The sequence below is a fragment of the Chanodichthys erythropterus genome, chromosome 1 (genome assembly GCF_024489055.1).
Source record: "Chanodichthys erythropterus isolate Z2021 chromosome 1, ASM2448905v1, whole genome shotgun sequence".
Lineage (NCBI taxonomy): Eukaryota > Metazoa > Chordata > Actinopteri > Cypriniformes > Xenocyprididae > Chanodichthys > Chanodichthys erythropterus.
The window spans coordinates 8,727,238-8,745,251 of NC_090221.1; the positions used below are offsets into that span (position 1 = coordinate 8,727,238).

Genomic DNA, 18,014 nt, shown 5'->3' on the forward strand with positions numbered 1-18,014 from the left:
GCAATTTTTAAACAATAGTTGGTTTAAATAAAACTACCCAGCAGGTTGGGCAAACATTTAACCCAACCGCTGGGATAAAACTTGGGTTGTAAGCGCTTGGGTTGTTTTTAACCCAGCATTTTTTAGAGTGTACAGTAATTTAATTAGCTACACTGTTGAATGTTTAATTAGTAGTTTTTTTTTCTTTAGAGTAACTTGCCCAAAACTGAATATAATTCAATTCTTTGAACGTTTATTTGTAGTAATAATTCAATAAGGTAAACGTTAACATTCATAAAGTACAATTAATGTCATAAGGATGTTCTAAAAACGACATCATGAGAATGCATATCAAATATTAATAACGTTGTAGAAGTTCTATAACTGTTATTTAAAGAACGCTTAACATAACCTTTATAAAACATTAGTTTAATTTGGGAAGGTTCTGGCTGTATGGAAGCAGGTTGTTGCGTAGTTGCTATGGTTCCCTCCTCAGGCAAACTTGACTTCTTTGCATTATGATCTAATTTAAGAGTGCTGAAAATACACAGTTATAGCATTTATCAATAAAGTAAAGTATAAAGTATTTTTATGCAATAATGTATAAAAAGTAATATGTAGGTAGCCGACTTTCACGTATTCCCCCCCATAATTTGCGCCCTGGTCACCCTGTGATCATACAGCGCCTCTCGGACACGGAGGTCAGCAGCAGCAGCAGCAGAGGGTGTTAATGGTGGGCTGCGCGTCAGTGAGGAGGAGAGATGAGAAGAGTGAATCCATCCGTAAGGCAAGTCATAGTGTCAACACCATTTACCCGTGCATTGAGGCTGCTATGGTGGTCTACATCTGGAGTTTGAACATCAGCAATAAAGACATTCCTGCGCTCAATCAAAGTGCAAATGTCAGTTCAGGAGACCCCCTCGAGCCCCACGACATCCCACCTGGCCTGAGCCGGACTGGCCACACGGTGACAGCCGTCTGCCTTGGAATCATTCTGGTGTTTGGATGCCTGAACAACCTCTTCGTCCTGCTCATCTTTGCGAGGTTTCGCTCACTGTGGACACCTATAAACCTCATCCTGCTGAACATCAGCGTGAGTGACATACTGGTTTGTTTATTTGGGACTCCCTTCAGTTTCGCTTCCAGTCTCTATGGGAAATGGCTGTTGGGACATCATGGCTGCAAATGGTACGGTTTCGCCAATTCGCTTTTTGGTAAGTTTTAAAAAAGTTCATTCAACTGTAAACTTATTTGTGTAACAAGTTCCCAGAGGTTTCGGTGGTGCAGTGGATACCTCAACACTCAGCCGAACTTTCTTTCTAGTGTGTTGTTCCGCGTTCTTTCTTAATTTCTGCCGTTTTTAACACGATAATCACGGACAGTATATCCAGCTAACAGAATTTTGTTATAAGAACGTTCTTTAAATATTCAGTGTTGGTTCTGGGGACGTGACAATGTCCAGTTTTCTTGACGTTAGAGGAACGTTTTTATAATGTATGATGTTCCTCAAACGTTTTTTCTGTGAACAGAGAAAGAAAGAACACAACTTTCTTCAGCAACAGCCTTAGATGAAATCAACTGAAGATAAAATACATTAAATCTCTCAAGATCTGATTAAACAACTCTACAAACAGCATTACCAGCTTCACTTATACTAACCAGACTTTATTTCTGTCAGTCATCTACAGCAGTTCTTATTGAGAATTAACAGATTTAGATGTTGATGTTTTATTGAAGATGCTTCGTTTGAGGTCACCATCACAGTGATCGGCGTTTGCTTTAGATGAGGTCTTGATCCTTGACGTTTGTTGAGACGCTTCTTAAATAATTGTAGGTGTTTCCAGAAAACATTTCTGCATTGACAAAGCTCAACATGTCTGTTTTAGTAACAGACAAATAACTACAATAAAGTGGTTTAAACCACTGTATCCATTGAGATGTTGTGTATAAACTCAATGTAAAAAGAAATAATTTATAGCACCATTGTTGTGTTTCAGATGTTGATACCTGTGCACTATCATTATTAACTTTTTGTTTAAAACACAATCAATTTATACACTCACAGACATCAACATTCGCATATGAAACACAACAATGGTGACATGCTTCATGCCAGCATACAAAACACATTCATGAAAAAGTAGTTCATGAAGAGTCAAGTGTTTAACTAAAGCAAATGTTGTTCTCTATGATAATGACCTTACACAAAACATTTTCTATAAGACATCAATGTTTAAACCTTATATTTCTCAATAAGAGCTTCTGTAGATGCCTGACAGAAATAAAGTCAGTCAGGAGTGCGTTTCCCAAAAGCATCATTAGTCAACTATGGTAGTAAGTCTCATTGAACTCTATTGGTAACAACGGAACTTGGGACCATAGTTCGCACTGGGAAACACACCTCTGGTTAGTAATAAGTGAAGCTGGTAATGCTGTTTTTTGGAGTTGTTTAATCAGATCTTGAGATTTAATGTATTTTATCTTCAGTTGATTTCATCTAAGGCTGTGGCTGAAGAAAGTTGTAGTTTGTGTTCTTATTTCTCTTTCTTTCAGTGCTTGATCACAGCAGGTGTTTGAATGATTGAAAGAATGTTTCAGGAACATCATACTAACCTTTAAATAACATTCTAACATTAACATTAAGGAAGCTGGACATTTTAATGTTCTCGGAATGTTACAAAACAATGTTCCTAGAATGTTGAATTTTAAATTAAAAGTAAGTTGAAAGAACATTTGAGGAACATCATACACTCTAAAAAATGCTGGGTTAAAAACAACCCAAGTTTTAACCCAGCGGTTGGGTTAAATGTTTGCCCAACCTGCTGGGTAGTTTTATTTAAACCAACTATTGTTTAAAAATTGCTATATGGCTAGCTTAAAATGAACCCAAAATAGTTGGGAAATTAAAAACCAGATGCAATTAGAGGCAACAATAATAGACAAAAGGTGAATGTTTATTAATAAGCTTTAATATTTTATTAATATAAATTTAATAGTTTAATAGTTTATTAATATAAATGTATTAATAAGCAATTTAATAAATGTTTATTGTTTAATAATTATTCGTTGAACATTAATACATTTTCATTTCCAACATACTTTGGGTTAATTTTAATTAAGCAATACAGTAATTTTTAAACAATAGTTGAGTTAAATAAAACTACCCAGCAGGTTGGGCAAACATTTAACCCTACCGCTGGGTTAAAACAACCCAATTGCTGGGTTTGTCCATTTTCAACCCAACCTGGGTTGTTTTTAACCCAGCAATTTTTAGAGTGTACCTTATAAAAAAAACAATCCTCTAATATCAAGAAAACTGGACATTTTTTAAGTTCCCAGAACTAACTATTTGAAAAACAAAATTCTGTTAGCTGGGATATTTAATAAATTCATATCAGTAGTGTATTCAAGAGCTATTAAGATCTTAATATTTTAAGAGTCATTTTGAGCATGACAGGTTAAGCTGGGCACACATTTAACGACTAGCTAAAACATTCTATGACTGTGCTCAACATACAGCGATTGTTTCCTGCGACTGAAGCAGATTTATATACTTACACATGGAATTTGAACACCGACTGTAATCGCAGACTGAACGCAACTGGCTCTGACTGGACGCGTTTGAGCGTGATCAGTCATAAGTATCAATTTACATTCATAATCGGCCTTACAATCGTTAAGTGTGTGCGCGGCTTTAGGGAAAATTGGCTACAGGTCAGAGAAAAATTATAGGAAAATTGTAGAAAATTAAGACACCATATATTTTTATTAAGCTGTCCAACTGATTAAAAACGTAGGTAATAATTTATGTGGAAAGAAGCTATTTTATTCAAGCATTTGATTTAATGTTTGTTACAAAATTGTCCCAAAACCTACATAAAATTAAAATGTTAGTGTTAAATTGTTACCAGCAAACTGAAATAAAACTTCCAGCATATTGCAGTTACGTAGTTAACCGACAATGAAAAATAGCTACATTGCATATGACTATTCATAGCATATAGAATTGTGTGAAATATGCAAAAAGCGTTTGAATTAAATTTACAGCATATGATTTTATGTGCATAGGTCAATCTGTAGCATAAATCAAATGAATCAAAATGAATCTTTGTTGTATGACGACAAAAATCACAAAGAAACAATAATTCATGATTATGTCAAGTTCACATTAAATATGTTGCTGTGTTCGGTCTGTCAGAAATGTTCCACATACGCTCCAAATAGGAACAAGCCAGAATCCCCCAGTGATCTGACATTTGAATGGATTGCTCATTTAAGGTCATTAATTACTGTAGTGGGAGTGTTGTGTCTCCCTTTCTGTGATGAGTAGAGGAACTGCAAGGAAGAATGCAGAGCAGCTTTGTGCAGTGTGTACTTACAAACCCATTGAAGGAGAATGTGTGTGTACATATAATACATCATTCACATATTCATTTTTAATGAGTGTGTTCCTTTGTTGATATTACCATAATCATTAAGGCTCAGTTTTTCTCCCAAATATTTCTGACAACTGGACAATTAAAATAATGAATATAGGTTGTCAACAGGTTGTTCTAGCTCCATAATCTTGTTATTTAACAACCTTCACCATTTACAGGATGATACAAGGGAGTTGATACGAAAGGTAAAATACCATTAAACCTTTGACTTAGTCTGTGCTCTTTTGCTTCTTGACGTTGTCTGGAAAACACGATCAGTGCCTTAATGAGCGCTCTCAGTCTGTGGCTGCCACATTTTATTACATTATTCTACATTTCATTGTAGTTATAGTTAGTTTCTGCTGTGATTTTTTTGTATTATTCGCACAGTGCAGTTTTTATATATTTTACTTTCTGTTTTAGTAGTAATTATAAATAAGGAATCAGTTGAGGAATCTAAAATAAGCAATTCCTTTGCGGAAAGAACCAGTGTCTGTACTTACACAATCAAGGGTAACAATATATCTGCTCAATGTATCAGCATTTGTTGTTCACATGCATGCAAACTTTTAAATACTCAAAACCAGTACCAGTTTAAAGGTGCCCTAGAATAAAAAATTGAATTTACCTTGGCATAGTTGAATAACAAGAGTTCAGTACAAGGAAAAGACATACATTGATTTTCAAACTCCATTGCTTCCTCCTTCTTATGTAAATCTAATTTGTTTAAAAGACCTCCGAAGAACAAGCGAATCTCAACATAACACTGACTGTTACGTAACAGTCGGGATCATTAATATGTATGACCCCAATATTTGCATATGCCAGCTCATGTTCAAGCATTACACAAGGGCAGCCAGTATTTAATGTCTGGATCTGTGCACAGCTGAATCATCAGACTAGGTAAGCAAGCAAGAACAATAGCGAAAAATGGCAGATGGAGCGATAATAACTGACATGATTCATGATAACATGATATTTTTAGTGATATTTGTGAATTGTCTTTCTAAATGTTTCGTTAGCATGTTGCTAATGTACTGTTAAATGTGGTTAAAGTTACCATCGTTTCTTACTGTATTCACGGAGACAAGAGCCGTCGCTATTTTCATTTTTAAACACTTGGAGTCTGTATAATTCACAAACACAACTTCATTCTTTATAAATCTCTCCAACAGTGTGTAATGTTAGCTTTAGCCAAGGAGCATAGCCTCAAACTCATTCAGAATCAAATGTAAACATCCAAATAAATACTATACTTACATGATCCAACGCATGCATGCAGTATGCATGACAAACATCTTGTAAAGATCCATTTGAGGGTTATATTAGCTGTGTGAACTTTGTAAATGCACTGTATTACAGTCGAGAGCTCCGGGGGGGCAGGGAGCGTGAGATTTAAAGGGGCCACAGCCTGAATCGGTACATAGTTAATGATGCCCCAAAATAGACAGTTAAAAAAATTAATAAAAAAAAAAATCTATGGGGTATTTTTTGGGTACACCTTAGACTTATATTACATTTTGTAAAAACTGTTTCTAGGGGACCTTTAATGTTCACTAAATTTACTTGCACTCAGCATTTGTCAAGTATAATCTGTTTTGATTTCGTTTTCTCTGTGTTCTGTTCCCATTCTGCCTGCCTGGTTTGCTAGTTAGGTTTCCTCATTTGTTAATTAGTCTTACACACATCTGTTCTTTTTCAGTCAATCATCCCCAGTGTATTTAAGCCCTCAGTTTCCTGTGTTATTGTCCGGTCTTCTCTATGCTATTAATAGTTGTGTTACATTATTCTCTAGCGATCTCCTGTGTTTTAGTTGGTGGATTATAATAAAAACTATTTTGTTCTCTATCTCCTTCGTCAAGCAATCTATACAACATATGCCTCACAGTATTAAGTGCTGAATTCCAAACCCGTAAGACATTCGTTCATCTTTGGAAGACAAACTAAGATCACTTTCTGGCCTCCCTGTACACAGCAGTCGTAACAAATTTCAAGGCCCAGAAAGGTAGTAAAGACATTGTTAAAATAGTCCATGTGACTACAGTATTCACATACAGTATATTCCAATGAAAAGTTAGTTGTTTTGTGACCACTATTTCTTTTCCATATCAGTTTTCTTTATCCCAAACAGGAATTGTGTCTCTGATGTCTCTGTCCATACTGTCATACGAGCGTTATGCCGCCCTACTGCGCCCCACCAAGGCAGACGTGTCTGACTTCCGTAGGGCCTGGCTCTGTGTGGCAGGATCCTGGCTCTATTCACTGGTATGGACTCTCCCACCATTCCTGGGCTGGAGTAGCTATGGACCCGAAGGACCCGGGACTACATGCTCGGTGCAGTGGCACCTGCGCTCAACCAACAGCATGTCATACGTGATGTGCCTGTTCATCTTCTGTCTGCTTTTACCCCTGATGCTCATGATCTTCTGCTATGGCAAAATCCTGTTCATTATCAAAGGGGTGAGTGAGAGAGGCTTTGAGGACACTCGGTTTGACTCTTTCTCCTCTGAATAGGCCTTATGTTGTTATATATGTTATTATCTATTAAACCTACTGTATATTTTTAACACTCACCATTAGAGTACAAAAAAGAAACATAAAACTGTGGCTGTCACTATAATAAAATAATTGTGATGATTGAGGTCATGATTTTTGGACAGTCTTTAGAAAGCAGAACAAACATTGTAATAATGTCAAATTCTTTTTTTAAGGAAAAAGTAAAAAAAAAAAAGTACATTTATTTTTGAAAAACGTAGTCTGAAATCGTATACTCACTGAATAGGAAGTTTGTGACTGTTAAAAAAGTATGTTCTATATAGTATGAATGTAATCCAGATGTAGCTACAACATTGGTCATGTTGTTCTTGTGATGTGACCTTCCGTCGTCCGTTACATCAGTTCACTGCCATTCACAAACCCTTTCCCATGGCCTCATGGGATAGTAAAGTATCCACACAGTAAAATTTCCAGAGTTAAATCAACTCTGCTCAGAGTACATATGGTCCCTCTCTAAATAGTGTTAAAGTAACACTGAAGCAGAGTTAAAGTTAATGAGATAATTAAGCAATTAATAAGGCTGTGACTGAAGTCAGTTGTAGTTCTTGTGTTTCTCTTTTCTTTAGTGATTCTGCTTGTTAACAGCAGGTGTTCATCACTAATGCACAACCATTATTTAATTAATTGCTTAATTATCTCATTAACTTCAACTCTGCTTTAGTTTTATCTTAACAGTATTTAGAGAGGGACCACATGCATTCTGAGCAGAGTTGATTTAACTCTGGAGATTTTGCTGTGCATCAGATGTGGATTTCAAAATCTCACTGCAATTTAGCATATTCGGATGCAGCCAAAGAGTAGTATGCAGTTCCAAATTCTGCAGGTCACTTGTTTCTTTCTAGAATAGATCAATGATTTGAAACAGATTGATTGAATGAATGATTCAATGGCTCGTCACTTGCCGCCACCTACTGGAGCGGATCGTTGTATCCTGCAGAAAGAGTCACTGTAAAATCCATATCACTAATGTACAAACTGACAGAATGAGCGGAGTGATACAAACAATGAAAGGTCTCAGTGCTTTTGTATTACAACAATCGCTGATAATTAGCATGCACTACATTCTCTTTTCGCTGAGTTAATAGCAATGCCACATGAAAAAATGCAGTTCCCAGATAGCAACTTTGTGCCGGCCTAGATCCGGCCTACATCTGCAGTGTGTGGTATGATGATCTGGGCCACATGTGGCGTGGAAAGATGGATCGCTTCTGTTTGCCAGATCTGAGCCACAAGCAGGTCATAGCAATGCCACATGTCAACCTAGAGCAAAGAAATAAACCAGAACTGGACCTTATCTGAGCCACAAAATACTTTATATATTATTTATAGAATCATTTTAGCATTAACAAGTCTGTTAACAAGCAGAATCACTGAAGGAAAGAAGAGAACAGAAGAAAAAGAGGCAAACAGAAACACAAGAGCTACAACTGACTTCAGCCACAACCTTAGATGAACAATTCACCTGGCGATCTGACCAATCATAACGCTCAGTGTGCCATATGAGACTTCTTTCAAAAACATTTAAAAAAGTCATGAAAAAAAGAGTGCTTCCATTTAAGTTGTAAGAACTAAAAAAAAGTACTATATCATTTGTTATGTGAAACTAACTAACTGTGATGTAATGTAGGGATTATTTTTGCCCCAGGGTTACACCCCTGATTTTCTGGGGTTTACTTTAACCTTTTATTCAGTACAGTTTATGGCGACTGTACTGGGGCGTTGGGCAGTATGTGATGTGCTGTATGGACTATTTTTCTATTTTTTTGCTCAATAAATGATATAGGGGAGATCTGTTAGTGTTTAATGTTCTATTATTTTGGAATTTAAAATGGTTTCTGCTATGTCTGAGTTTTTAGGGTTACCATTGTGCTGTAGGGTAGAGCCTGTGGTTAGGGTGAAGTACTTACAAACTTATGGTGTTTATGTAAAGACGTGAAAAGTTATGTTTGACTTTTTGATGAATGGTTTCGTACATACAGGGTTGCTTGTGCTATTGTTAACTAAATATATAAAACATATATAATATTCAAATGAAATCAGTTTTGTTCCATCTCTAATCAAACACATCTTATCCTGCTAATCAAGGTTTTCAGGATTACTAGAAACTTCCAAGAAGGTGTGAGTTGGAGCTAACCTCTGCAGGGCTGTGGCCCAACAGGAACTGAGTTTGAGCCCACTGGCTTATATGTTCAATAAATTTATAAATATGCAGTACCAAATCTTATCACATGAATTAAATCTTTCAAGATCTCAGCAGAGGAGGATTAAACAACCCCGCAAACAGCATTAGCAGCTTTACTTTTGACTAAACGGATTGACTTAATTTCAGTCACCATTATGGTGGAGGTGATTCAAGGCTTATCGCAAAAAAAAATCCTCTATTGTGTGGTGTCATTACAATTATTTAACTGCTCCGAGACTGAACATCCCGATCTCAAAACAAGCAAAGTTATCTGCCAATGGCGTAAGAAAAATAATGTTTGGGACCGGCGAAAGAAATTAGATTATTTTTCTTACCCAATTGGCAGATCATTTTGCTTGTTTTAAGCAAAAACTCACTTCATCAAAACAAAAATAACAACAAAAAAAGTTTTAAGATGACACACAAAGACATCAAGAATCAGCACATGAATCTCAACAATGGTGACAATCAAAAGTGTAATGCCACAATGCATGCTGGGAACAAGTTCTCCCAGCTTGAATCACAGCATGAATAGATTATGCATATGAATTGTCCTATTATTTTCTTTAATTCTATTTGCCTTTATTTTTTGCTGTGGATTTTATCTTCAATCTTCTAACTACTTTCTGCAATACGGCGTGATATCATATTGCATTAAAACAGGGATTGTAACTAAAATGTATTAATGGCACAACACAATTATTATATTCAAATGACATCAGTGATTCAGGCTATTTCACAATGATTATAAAACCATCAGAAACCATCAAAAGCTTAAAATCATAATCTGATCTTCAGCTTTTTTTGCTACTCAAATGTGTTTGACAAACACACTACCACAGCAGCCAAAAACAAACATATTATATGAGTTAAGCGCCCAACAAATGGAAACACCAATCACCATTATGGTGACTTCAAATGAAACAAACGAGCGTTAAACTTCTGTTAATTCTCAATAAGAACTGCTGTAGACATATGACAGAAATAAAGTCAGTCTGGACAGCTTTTCCCAAAAGCATTGTTATCTTAAGTTGATCGTAGCTTCAGTGCCACCAATGGAGCTGTAGCATACAATGCTTTTGGGAAACGCTACCCAGGTTAATAAGAAGTGAAGCTGGTAATGCTGTTTAAAGAGTTGTTTAATCAGATCTTGAGAGATTTAATGTATTTTATCTTCAGTTGATTTCATCTAAGGCTGTTGCTGAAGAAAGTTGTAGTTTGTGTTCTTATTTCTCTTTCTTTCAGTGCTTGATCACAGCAGGTGTTTGTTTGAATGATTGAAAGAATGTTTCAGGAACATCATACTAACCTTTAAATAACATTCTACTAACATTAAGGAAGCTGGACATTTTTATGTTCTTGGAATGTTACTAATCAATGTTCCTAGAATGTTGAATTTTAAATCAAAATTAATTTGAAAGAACATTTGAGGAACATCATACCTTATAAAAAACGTTCCTTAAATGTCAAGAAAACAACATTTTTACATTCCCAGAACCAACACTGGAGAACGTTCTTATAACAAAATTCTGTTAGCTGGGAAGCTGCAGTTATGTATCATAGTCACTTAGTGTCCAGTTAACATTTCAACATCGACGAGCTATAGATGACAGATGCTCTCTCGATTCTTTATTTATCCATTTGATATCATTTTGTCCAGCTAGAGAGTAAGAACAAAGCGCTTTGGGGCATCAGGTTAGGCCGTGTTCAGGGAGAAGCATTGTTTATGACTCATCCGTGCCTGAGGCGGATTTCATAAACACATCACCATGTGAAGGAATATGTAATGAGCGTTTCCAGCGGGTATTAAGGCAGAGAGCATCTAGTCGCGATTCTATGAATGAATCACCATCGTAGGTATTTTTAGAACGCGGAGCCTGTTACTATTGGTGACGAGCCGTTATGTAATAATCTTATTTCCTCCAGAATTCAGTAGCAGGCACCTCCTTGTGTAGCCTATCTGACAAATAGAGAGATCTATATCCATTACACGAATGAGTGGGCCAGTCACTACAGCCTTCGGGCTTAGAAACACAAACATTGAATTCTGATGGGATTCAAAAGGGGGATTACAAGAAGAGAGCACAGTGAAGATCAGATGATGACATGTCTGAGACAGTAATTGCATTCCTAAAATAGAGTCACTCCAGACATGCAAGTACATTTCCTTTACACTATACAGTGGAAAGTCTTATGAAAATGCATTCAGATACAATTAAGAAGCATTTTTAGCTTTATAAATGTTTATGAATGGATGACACTTTAGTGTGTATGAAATTGTTTGCAGAATAAAAGATACTAGACACAAGGGTTATTAAATTATAGGGAAAAAAAAAAAAAAAGAATTTTACTGTAGTGAAAAATAAGATTTGTTTTGGCTGCTTCAAATTAATAGGCTATGTTTGTCAATGTCATATTGATCCTACAAATTGCTAAAGGACACTTCCAAAGGCAATGGGATTACACAACTGAGAAAACACTTAGCCAAGCTGGAGCTGTCAATACAATCACAATCATCTCGTTTAGGACAAATGGAGCATGTAAAAGGTGAGAATGACGACGTGAGTGGGTTCAGGGAGCTCAGTGAGAAGTTCCTATTCTGTTCCCTGACCAGCAGGAGATCTTTACACAGAGATATTACTTCATGATGGGAAGGAGATAGGATAGGTTAACAAACTCCAGTGGACAGAAGTCACGACACTCAGATTTGACGCATGAAGGAGCCATCTGCCACTTTTTCTTGCACACATGGCAAACTAATTCATACTAAGCACGTCCACATCATGCTGTGTTCTATAGGATAGCCCATGCAGCAAGATAGAAGCTTTTAGTTTGATTTAGATGGTTAAAAAGGCCTACGTCTGCATCAAAATGTAACTTTTAGATGCCTTTTTTTATTTGTTAATGGAATATTGCAGTATTTATTATAAATGATTTATACGTGCACATAATTTTTTAAAAATTCATGTGCCTTTTTAATCTTTAATCTAAATAACCTTCCCTCTTGCACCGACATATCTTCTCTGATGACGTGTTTAGTGGCGTGAGGGCGGGGCAACTTGTAACTCACATGACATCACAGCAGTAGCAAACAACAACAATCAAATCAATTCCTGTTGGTCAAAATCAAGTCCTGCCTTACATTTTCACTTGTTGGAGAAGCCGTTTCACTCGGATATATGTCATAGTAGGGAAGAAAAGACTATCGCAACTTCTGTAATTTTAAGTGTTTGTTTTTCGGCTCAGGTAACTAAAATCAACCTGCTGACCGCACAGAGGAGAGAGAACCACATTCTTCTAATGGTTGTCACCATGGTATCCTGCTATCTGCTGTGCTGGATGCCCTATGGGGTGGTAGCCCTGCTGGCTGCTTTTGGCAGGAGGGGCCTGATCACTCCCGTAACCAGTGTGGTGCCATCAGTCCTGGCCAAGAGCAGCACTGTGGTCAACCCGGTAATCTATGTGCTTTTCAACAACCAGGTGAGTCCACAGAGGGATCACAATAAAAATTAAAAGCATTGATTATGGAATTTAATAATTGAATATAAAACTACAATAACACCAACTGCATTGATTTGTTATCTAAAATACAAATATTTACCTATTTTCAGTTGTAAAAACCCACTATATCCTGACAAATACCATAATGACCATCTATTTCAAGTGTAGACATTTTTGATTGAATAATAGGGGCTGATGTTGGAGATGCATATTTTTGAAAATAATTAATTCGGCATCACATAATTAGTAATGCATTACTATGCATCACATAATTAAATTAAATTAACATTTCCTGATAATTTACTCACCCTCATGTCATCAAAGATGTTCATGTCTTTCTTTCTTTAGTCGAAAAAAAAATTAAGGTTTTTGAGGAAAACATTCCAGGATTTTTCTCCATACTGTATAGTGGACTGCAACAGGGTTCAATGAGTTGAAGGTCCAAATTGCAGTTTCAGTGCAGCTTCAAAGGGCTCTACACGATCCCAGACGAGGAATAAAGGTCTTATCTAGTGAAATGATTGGTAATATTCTAAAAAAATACTTTTTAACCACAAATGCACAAGCTCCGCGATCCACCAGAAAGGTCACGCATGACATAGGCGGAAGTACTGTGGTAGGGCGAAAAACTCACATTTTCTCCTCCAACTTCAAAGTCATCTGATTTCGTCGGGGTTTTTTTTGTGTTTTTTTTTTTGTAAAGGGTGTTTGACTTGACTTTTGTAACATGATTACGTCATGTGTGGCACTTCGCAGAGCAGTACAGGATGAGCATTTGTGGTTAAAAAGTATATAATTTTTTTTTTTTTTTTACATAATGGCCAATCATTTTGCTACATAAGACCCTTATTCCTCGGCTGGGATCGTGTAGAGCCCTTTGAAGCTGCACTGAAACTGTAATTTTGACCTTCAACCAATTGGTAACTGTTGAAGTCCAATATACAGTATTTGTATGTACAAAAATACTGGAATGTTTTCCTTAAAGGTGCCCTAGATTGTTTTTTTACAAGATGTAATATAAGTCTAAGGTGTCCCCTGAATGTGTCTGTGAAGTTTCAGCTCAAAATACCCCATAGATTTTTTTTTTATAAATTTTTTTAACTGCCTATTTTGGGGCATCATTAACTATGCACTGATTTTTTCAGCACGGCCCCTTTAAGAGATGCGTTCCCTCTGCCACACGAGCTCTCGACTATAATACAGTGCATTTACAAAGTTCACACAGCTAATATAACCCTCAAATGGATCTTTACAAGATGTTCATCATGCATGCTGTATGCATGCTTCGAATTATGTGAGTATAGTATTTATTTAGATGGTTACTTTTGATTCTGTGTTAGTTTGAGGCTATGCTATGTGGCTAACGGCTAATGCTACACTGTTGGAGAGATTTATTAAGAATGAAGTTGTGTTTATGAATTATACAGACGGCAAGTGTTTAATAATGAAAATAGCAACGACTCTTGTCTCTGTGAATACAGTAATAAAAGATGGTAACTTTAACCACATTTAACAGTACATTAGCAACATGCTAATGAAACATTTAGAAAGACAATTCACAAATATCACTAAAAATATCATGGATCATGTCAGTTATTATTGCTCCATCTGCCATTTTTCGCTGTTGTTCTTGCTTGCTTACCTTGTCTGCACAGATCCAGACGTTAATACTGCCTTTCCTTGTCTAATGCGTTGAATGGGCTGGCATATATGCAAATATTGGGGTCGTACATATTAATGATCCCGACTGTTACGTAACAGTCGGTGTTATGTTATGCTTTGGATAAAAGCGTCTGCCAAATGAAATGTTGAGGTCCGAGTGTTTTCCGGAAGTCTTTTAAACAAATTAGATTTACAGGAAACAATGGAGTTTGAAACTCACTGAATGTCATTTCCATGTACTGAACACTTGTTATTTAACTATGCCAAGGTAAATTCAAATTCTGATTCTAGGGCACCTTTAAAAACCTTAATTTCTTTTCAGCTGAAGAAAGAAAGACATGAACATCTTGGTGAGTAAAATATCAGGACATTTTCATTCAGAAGTGAACTAATCCCTTAATAATCATTACTGAACTGTCTGATCTAATATTTAGGTATATAATTATATATATCTTTATATTTTAGTGTATTTGTGCAGTGTTAGAATTTTTTTTTTAATTGTACCTTTAAGGCTTGGGTATACTTCATTTTTCCTGCTCCACTCCTTCTACTGTCCGTAAGCAGGAGCGGAACACAGACAAGGAAAGTGTACTTTCAACTTGTCACTAGGGCAGTACACTTAAAAGGACAACTTTATACGTTATCTACCCCTAAAAGGTTCACAGTAGTGAAGCAAAATTATTAATAAGACTATCCAAGGGGTTGCTAACGTCTGTCCTAGAGAGACACAGGGTGTGTCTCAATCAGTTCCCTAGCTCCCGAGCTCGTGAATCAGTATATCGTGTACACGAATTCGGGCACTGGTAAGGACAGTAAAAGATACTGGTTCACTACACATTGGGACACTTATGACTCTATTTCCGACGACGTGACAACGTCCTCATTGTACAACATCACTATTGGTATTTATAAACAATAACAGAGCTGATATTTTCTGTCATTACTTGTAATGTTATTTAAATTACATTATGATTAATTATTTGCTTGTTACTTATACGTGCAACATTTCAGCCGTGAATAAATTATAAGTGTTAGCTAGATTATGTTCATTACCTGCCTAGCGATGTATGTTTATGCTGAAATATGATAAAATAACAGATGTATTTTAAAAAGCATCTATCGTTATGTGTAGTGAGTTGGCTCACGTGATTCAAGTTTCGCGCTTCAGAACTTCCGTTAAGGGAGCATAGTGAGCATCGATGTTCCCTGGTTTTCACGGTGCTTTGTGGGACTTTTCAGGGAGCGAACGTTTCAGTGCCCTGGAAGGATTCTGCGAATGAGACAGCCCTTAAAATGGCCGACTCCCTGGTCAGTGCCCTGACTACTGAACTAGGGAGCTGATTGAGACACAGGGACAGTCCTGCAGAGTTCAGCCCCAACCCTAATCAAACACACCTGAACAAGCTAATCAAGGGTTGCTAGAAAGCTACAGGCAGGTGAGTTTTTATCAGGGTTGGAGCTAAACTCTGCAGGACTAAGGCTCTCCAGGACCGGAGTTCACCACCCCTGGTCTATACTGTCTCATTCATTTCTCTCTCAGTTCTACAGGTGTTTCTTAGCATTTCTGAAATGTCAAGAAGAACCATCTATTCACGGTCAGAACCCTCAGCACAGCAGCAAAGAAGATCCTCATGCTCTCAGGCCCTGTGATGGGCCCTCATTGCATCGCAACATCAAGGGCCCCCAGAATAAAGAGCAGCATACTCTGTCCTTGGTGGTTCACTACACACCCTGACACTCTCAAGGACTTCTGTACAGGTCAGCGTTTATAATGTGCCAGGATGGAAAGCTGACAGTGTGATGATGGTTTCATGGGACCAGTACATCAGAATCCCTGAGTAGAACCAAACCAGATTCACATTTATTTCTTTGTGTGCTTGTTTTTTTTAATGAGCTCCATGCATTGAAAGTACTCTATGCTTGTACTCTGTCAGTTTAATTAATACTCAAGAACATACGATTTTTTTTATTTTTTATTTACACTGATGTACACAAATGCTGATTATATAAGGAGCTTTTGAATGAAGGCAATACATTGCAAACGGGGCAGTGCAGCAGCTAGTGTAAGTGTCAGTGCTCTATGTAGTGTAATGACTCCTGTTGCCAACAGTAGGAGCCACTGTCATACCGAAGTGAGGTGGAGAATGAGTCTGCTCCCATGAACACTTGCTTATGCACATACTGTGAAAAGTTCGGTCAAAATCCATGTGCTGCTTGAAAGATTTTCCAATAATGCAGAAACTATTGGTCTTTGTTTGTGGTACATTATTTAATCTCTAGATAGACAGTTCCTGTATATGTACTGTAGCACAATATTTTTAAGACTATGTGTTATATTTGTGAATTTCCTGTGCTTCATTGATATCTCCATTATCATATCAAGTAATCTGCTTTTTCACAAAACAGTATAAGGTGTATATAATTGTGAGTCATGTCAAATCACAGTTGTGTTGCTACAATAGTTGCAGTATTTTGGGACTTCAGTCTTGCATCATATGCAGATTTTTTTAGAAAGTGTGAAAATTTGCAGTTTGCATAGTCAGACACACAGTCTCTCTCCTTTTCACTATCACACACAGAACATACACTGAGTCATGTGCATCACAATGTCCCTGGAAAAAGAAGCAGAGAACACAAAGTCTGCAATATATATGTGTTGTATTTTTTTCACCCTGGAATGATTTTTGAGCTTTTAATGTGTTTTTGCATATTAGTGTAGCTACACTAATGTTCACTGTATCATGAATATTAGTATAATACCAATGCAACACTGTCAAAAAAAGAAGAAAAAAAGGCTTATTTGATGCTGTTCACTTTATTTCAACAATTAATTTAGATTTAACACCAGTGTATTAAGTTTTTTGTTTAAACATGATTGGTTAATGTTAAATTGGTTACTCCTTGGCTTAACTCTATGTTTTTATTTTGAAAGAACATGCATCAAGTAGCTCGATCAAAAAGCAAATTAAATTTGTTCAGTTTATAGATACCAGAATAAACTCTGTTTATCATTTTTGTTCTATTATGTTTGTATTCGAAAGAGATTCCACCATTGTGGCGAAGTGTCGAGCGTGTGTTTGGGTTGAGGCTAACATGCATTCTAGTTGCTTTAATAAAAAAAGAAACAATTGTAGGAGTGTTATGGATGTAAACAGCAACATTTTTGAGCTGCCAATGCTTATCATGTAAAAAAAAAAAAATGAAAAAAAAAAAATATATATATATATATATATATATATATATATATATATATATATATATATATATATATATATATATTGAATATTGAAGTCTAAATAAGTTGATTCAACTGAGGTATTTATGTCTAAGTTTAGTTTATTAATTTTCCCACATTATTTGTATTAAATAGTTTCACAGTATCAATAGTAAATATGTTCCTAAATTACAATCTTTATTTTATTTTCTCAGACATCCTATATAGTGAAAATAACAAAGCAAAAGCATCATGATTATACAGTAATTGCACTATACTTGCAATACTTGTAAATTCAACTAATGTTTCAGTATATATTTACTATAGCGTACTATAAATCGCACAGCCTTGATTTTTAAGGGGCATCTAAAAGTAGATCTAGATTTTACATAAAGTTTTATCATGCCTTGTGTATCTTTTGTTTGTGATACAACAATCGATAAGTGCCAATATCATTCATTGTATATGACCTGCACATTACTCATGAGAAGTGCATATTCAA

The 18,014-nt window shown here is 36.2% G+C and overlaps 1 protein-coding gene across 1 annotated transcript; it reads left to right on the forward strand.

Annotated features, from left to right (window-relative positions):
* The first annotated feature begins 811 nt into the window (after positions 1–811).
* On the forward strand, positions 812–16,033 carry tmtops3a (teleost multiple tissue opsin 3a). Its single transcript, XM_067373460.1, has 4 exons — positions 812–1,193; positions 6,529–6,857; positions 12,382–12,615; positions 15,839–16,033. The coding sequence occupies exons 1-4, from the start codon at positions 812–814 to the stop codon at positions 16,031–16,033; spliced, it is 1,140 nt and encodes a 379-aa protein (XP_067229561.1).
* The last annotated feature ends 1,981 nt before the right edge of the window (positions 16,034–18,014 follow it).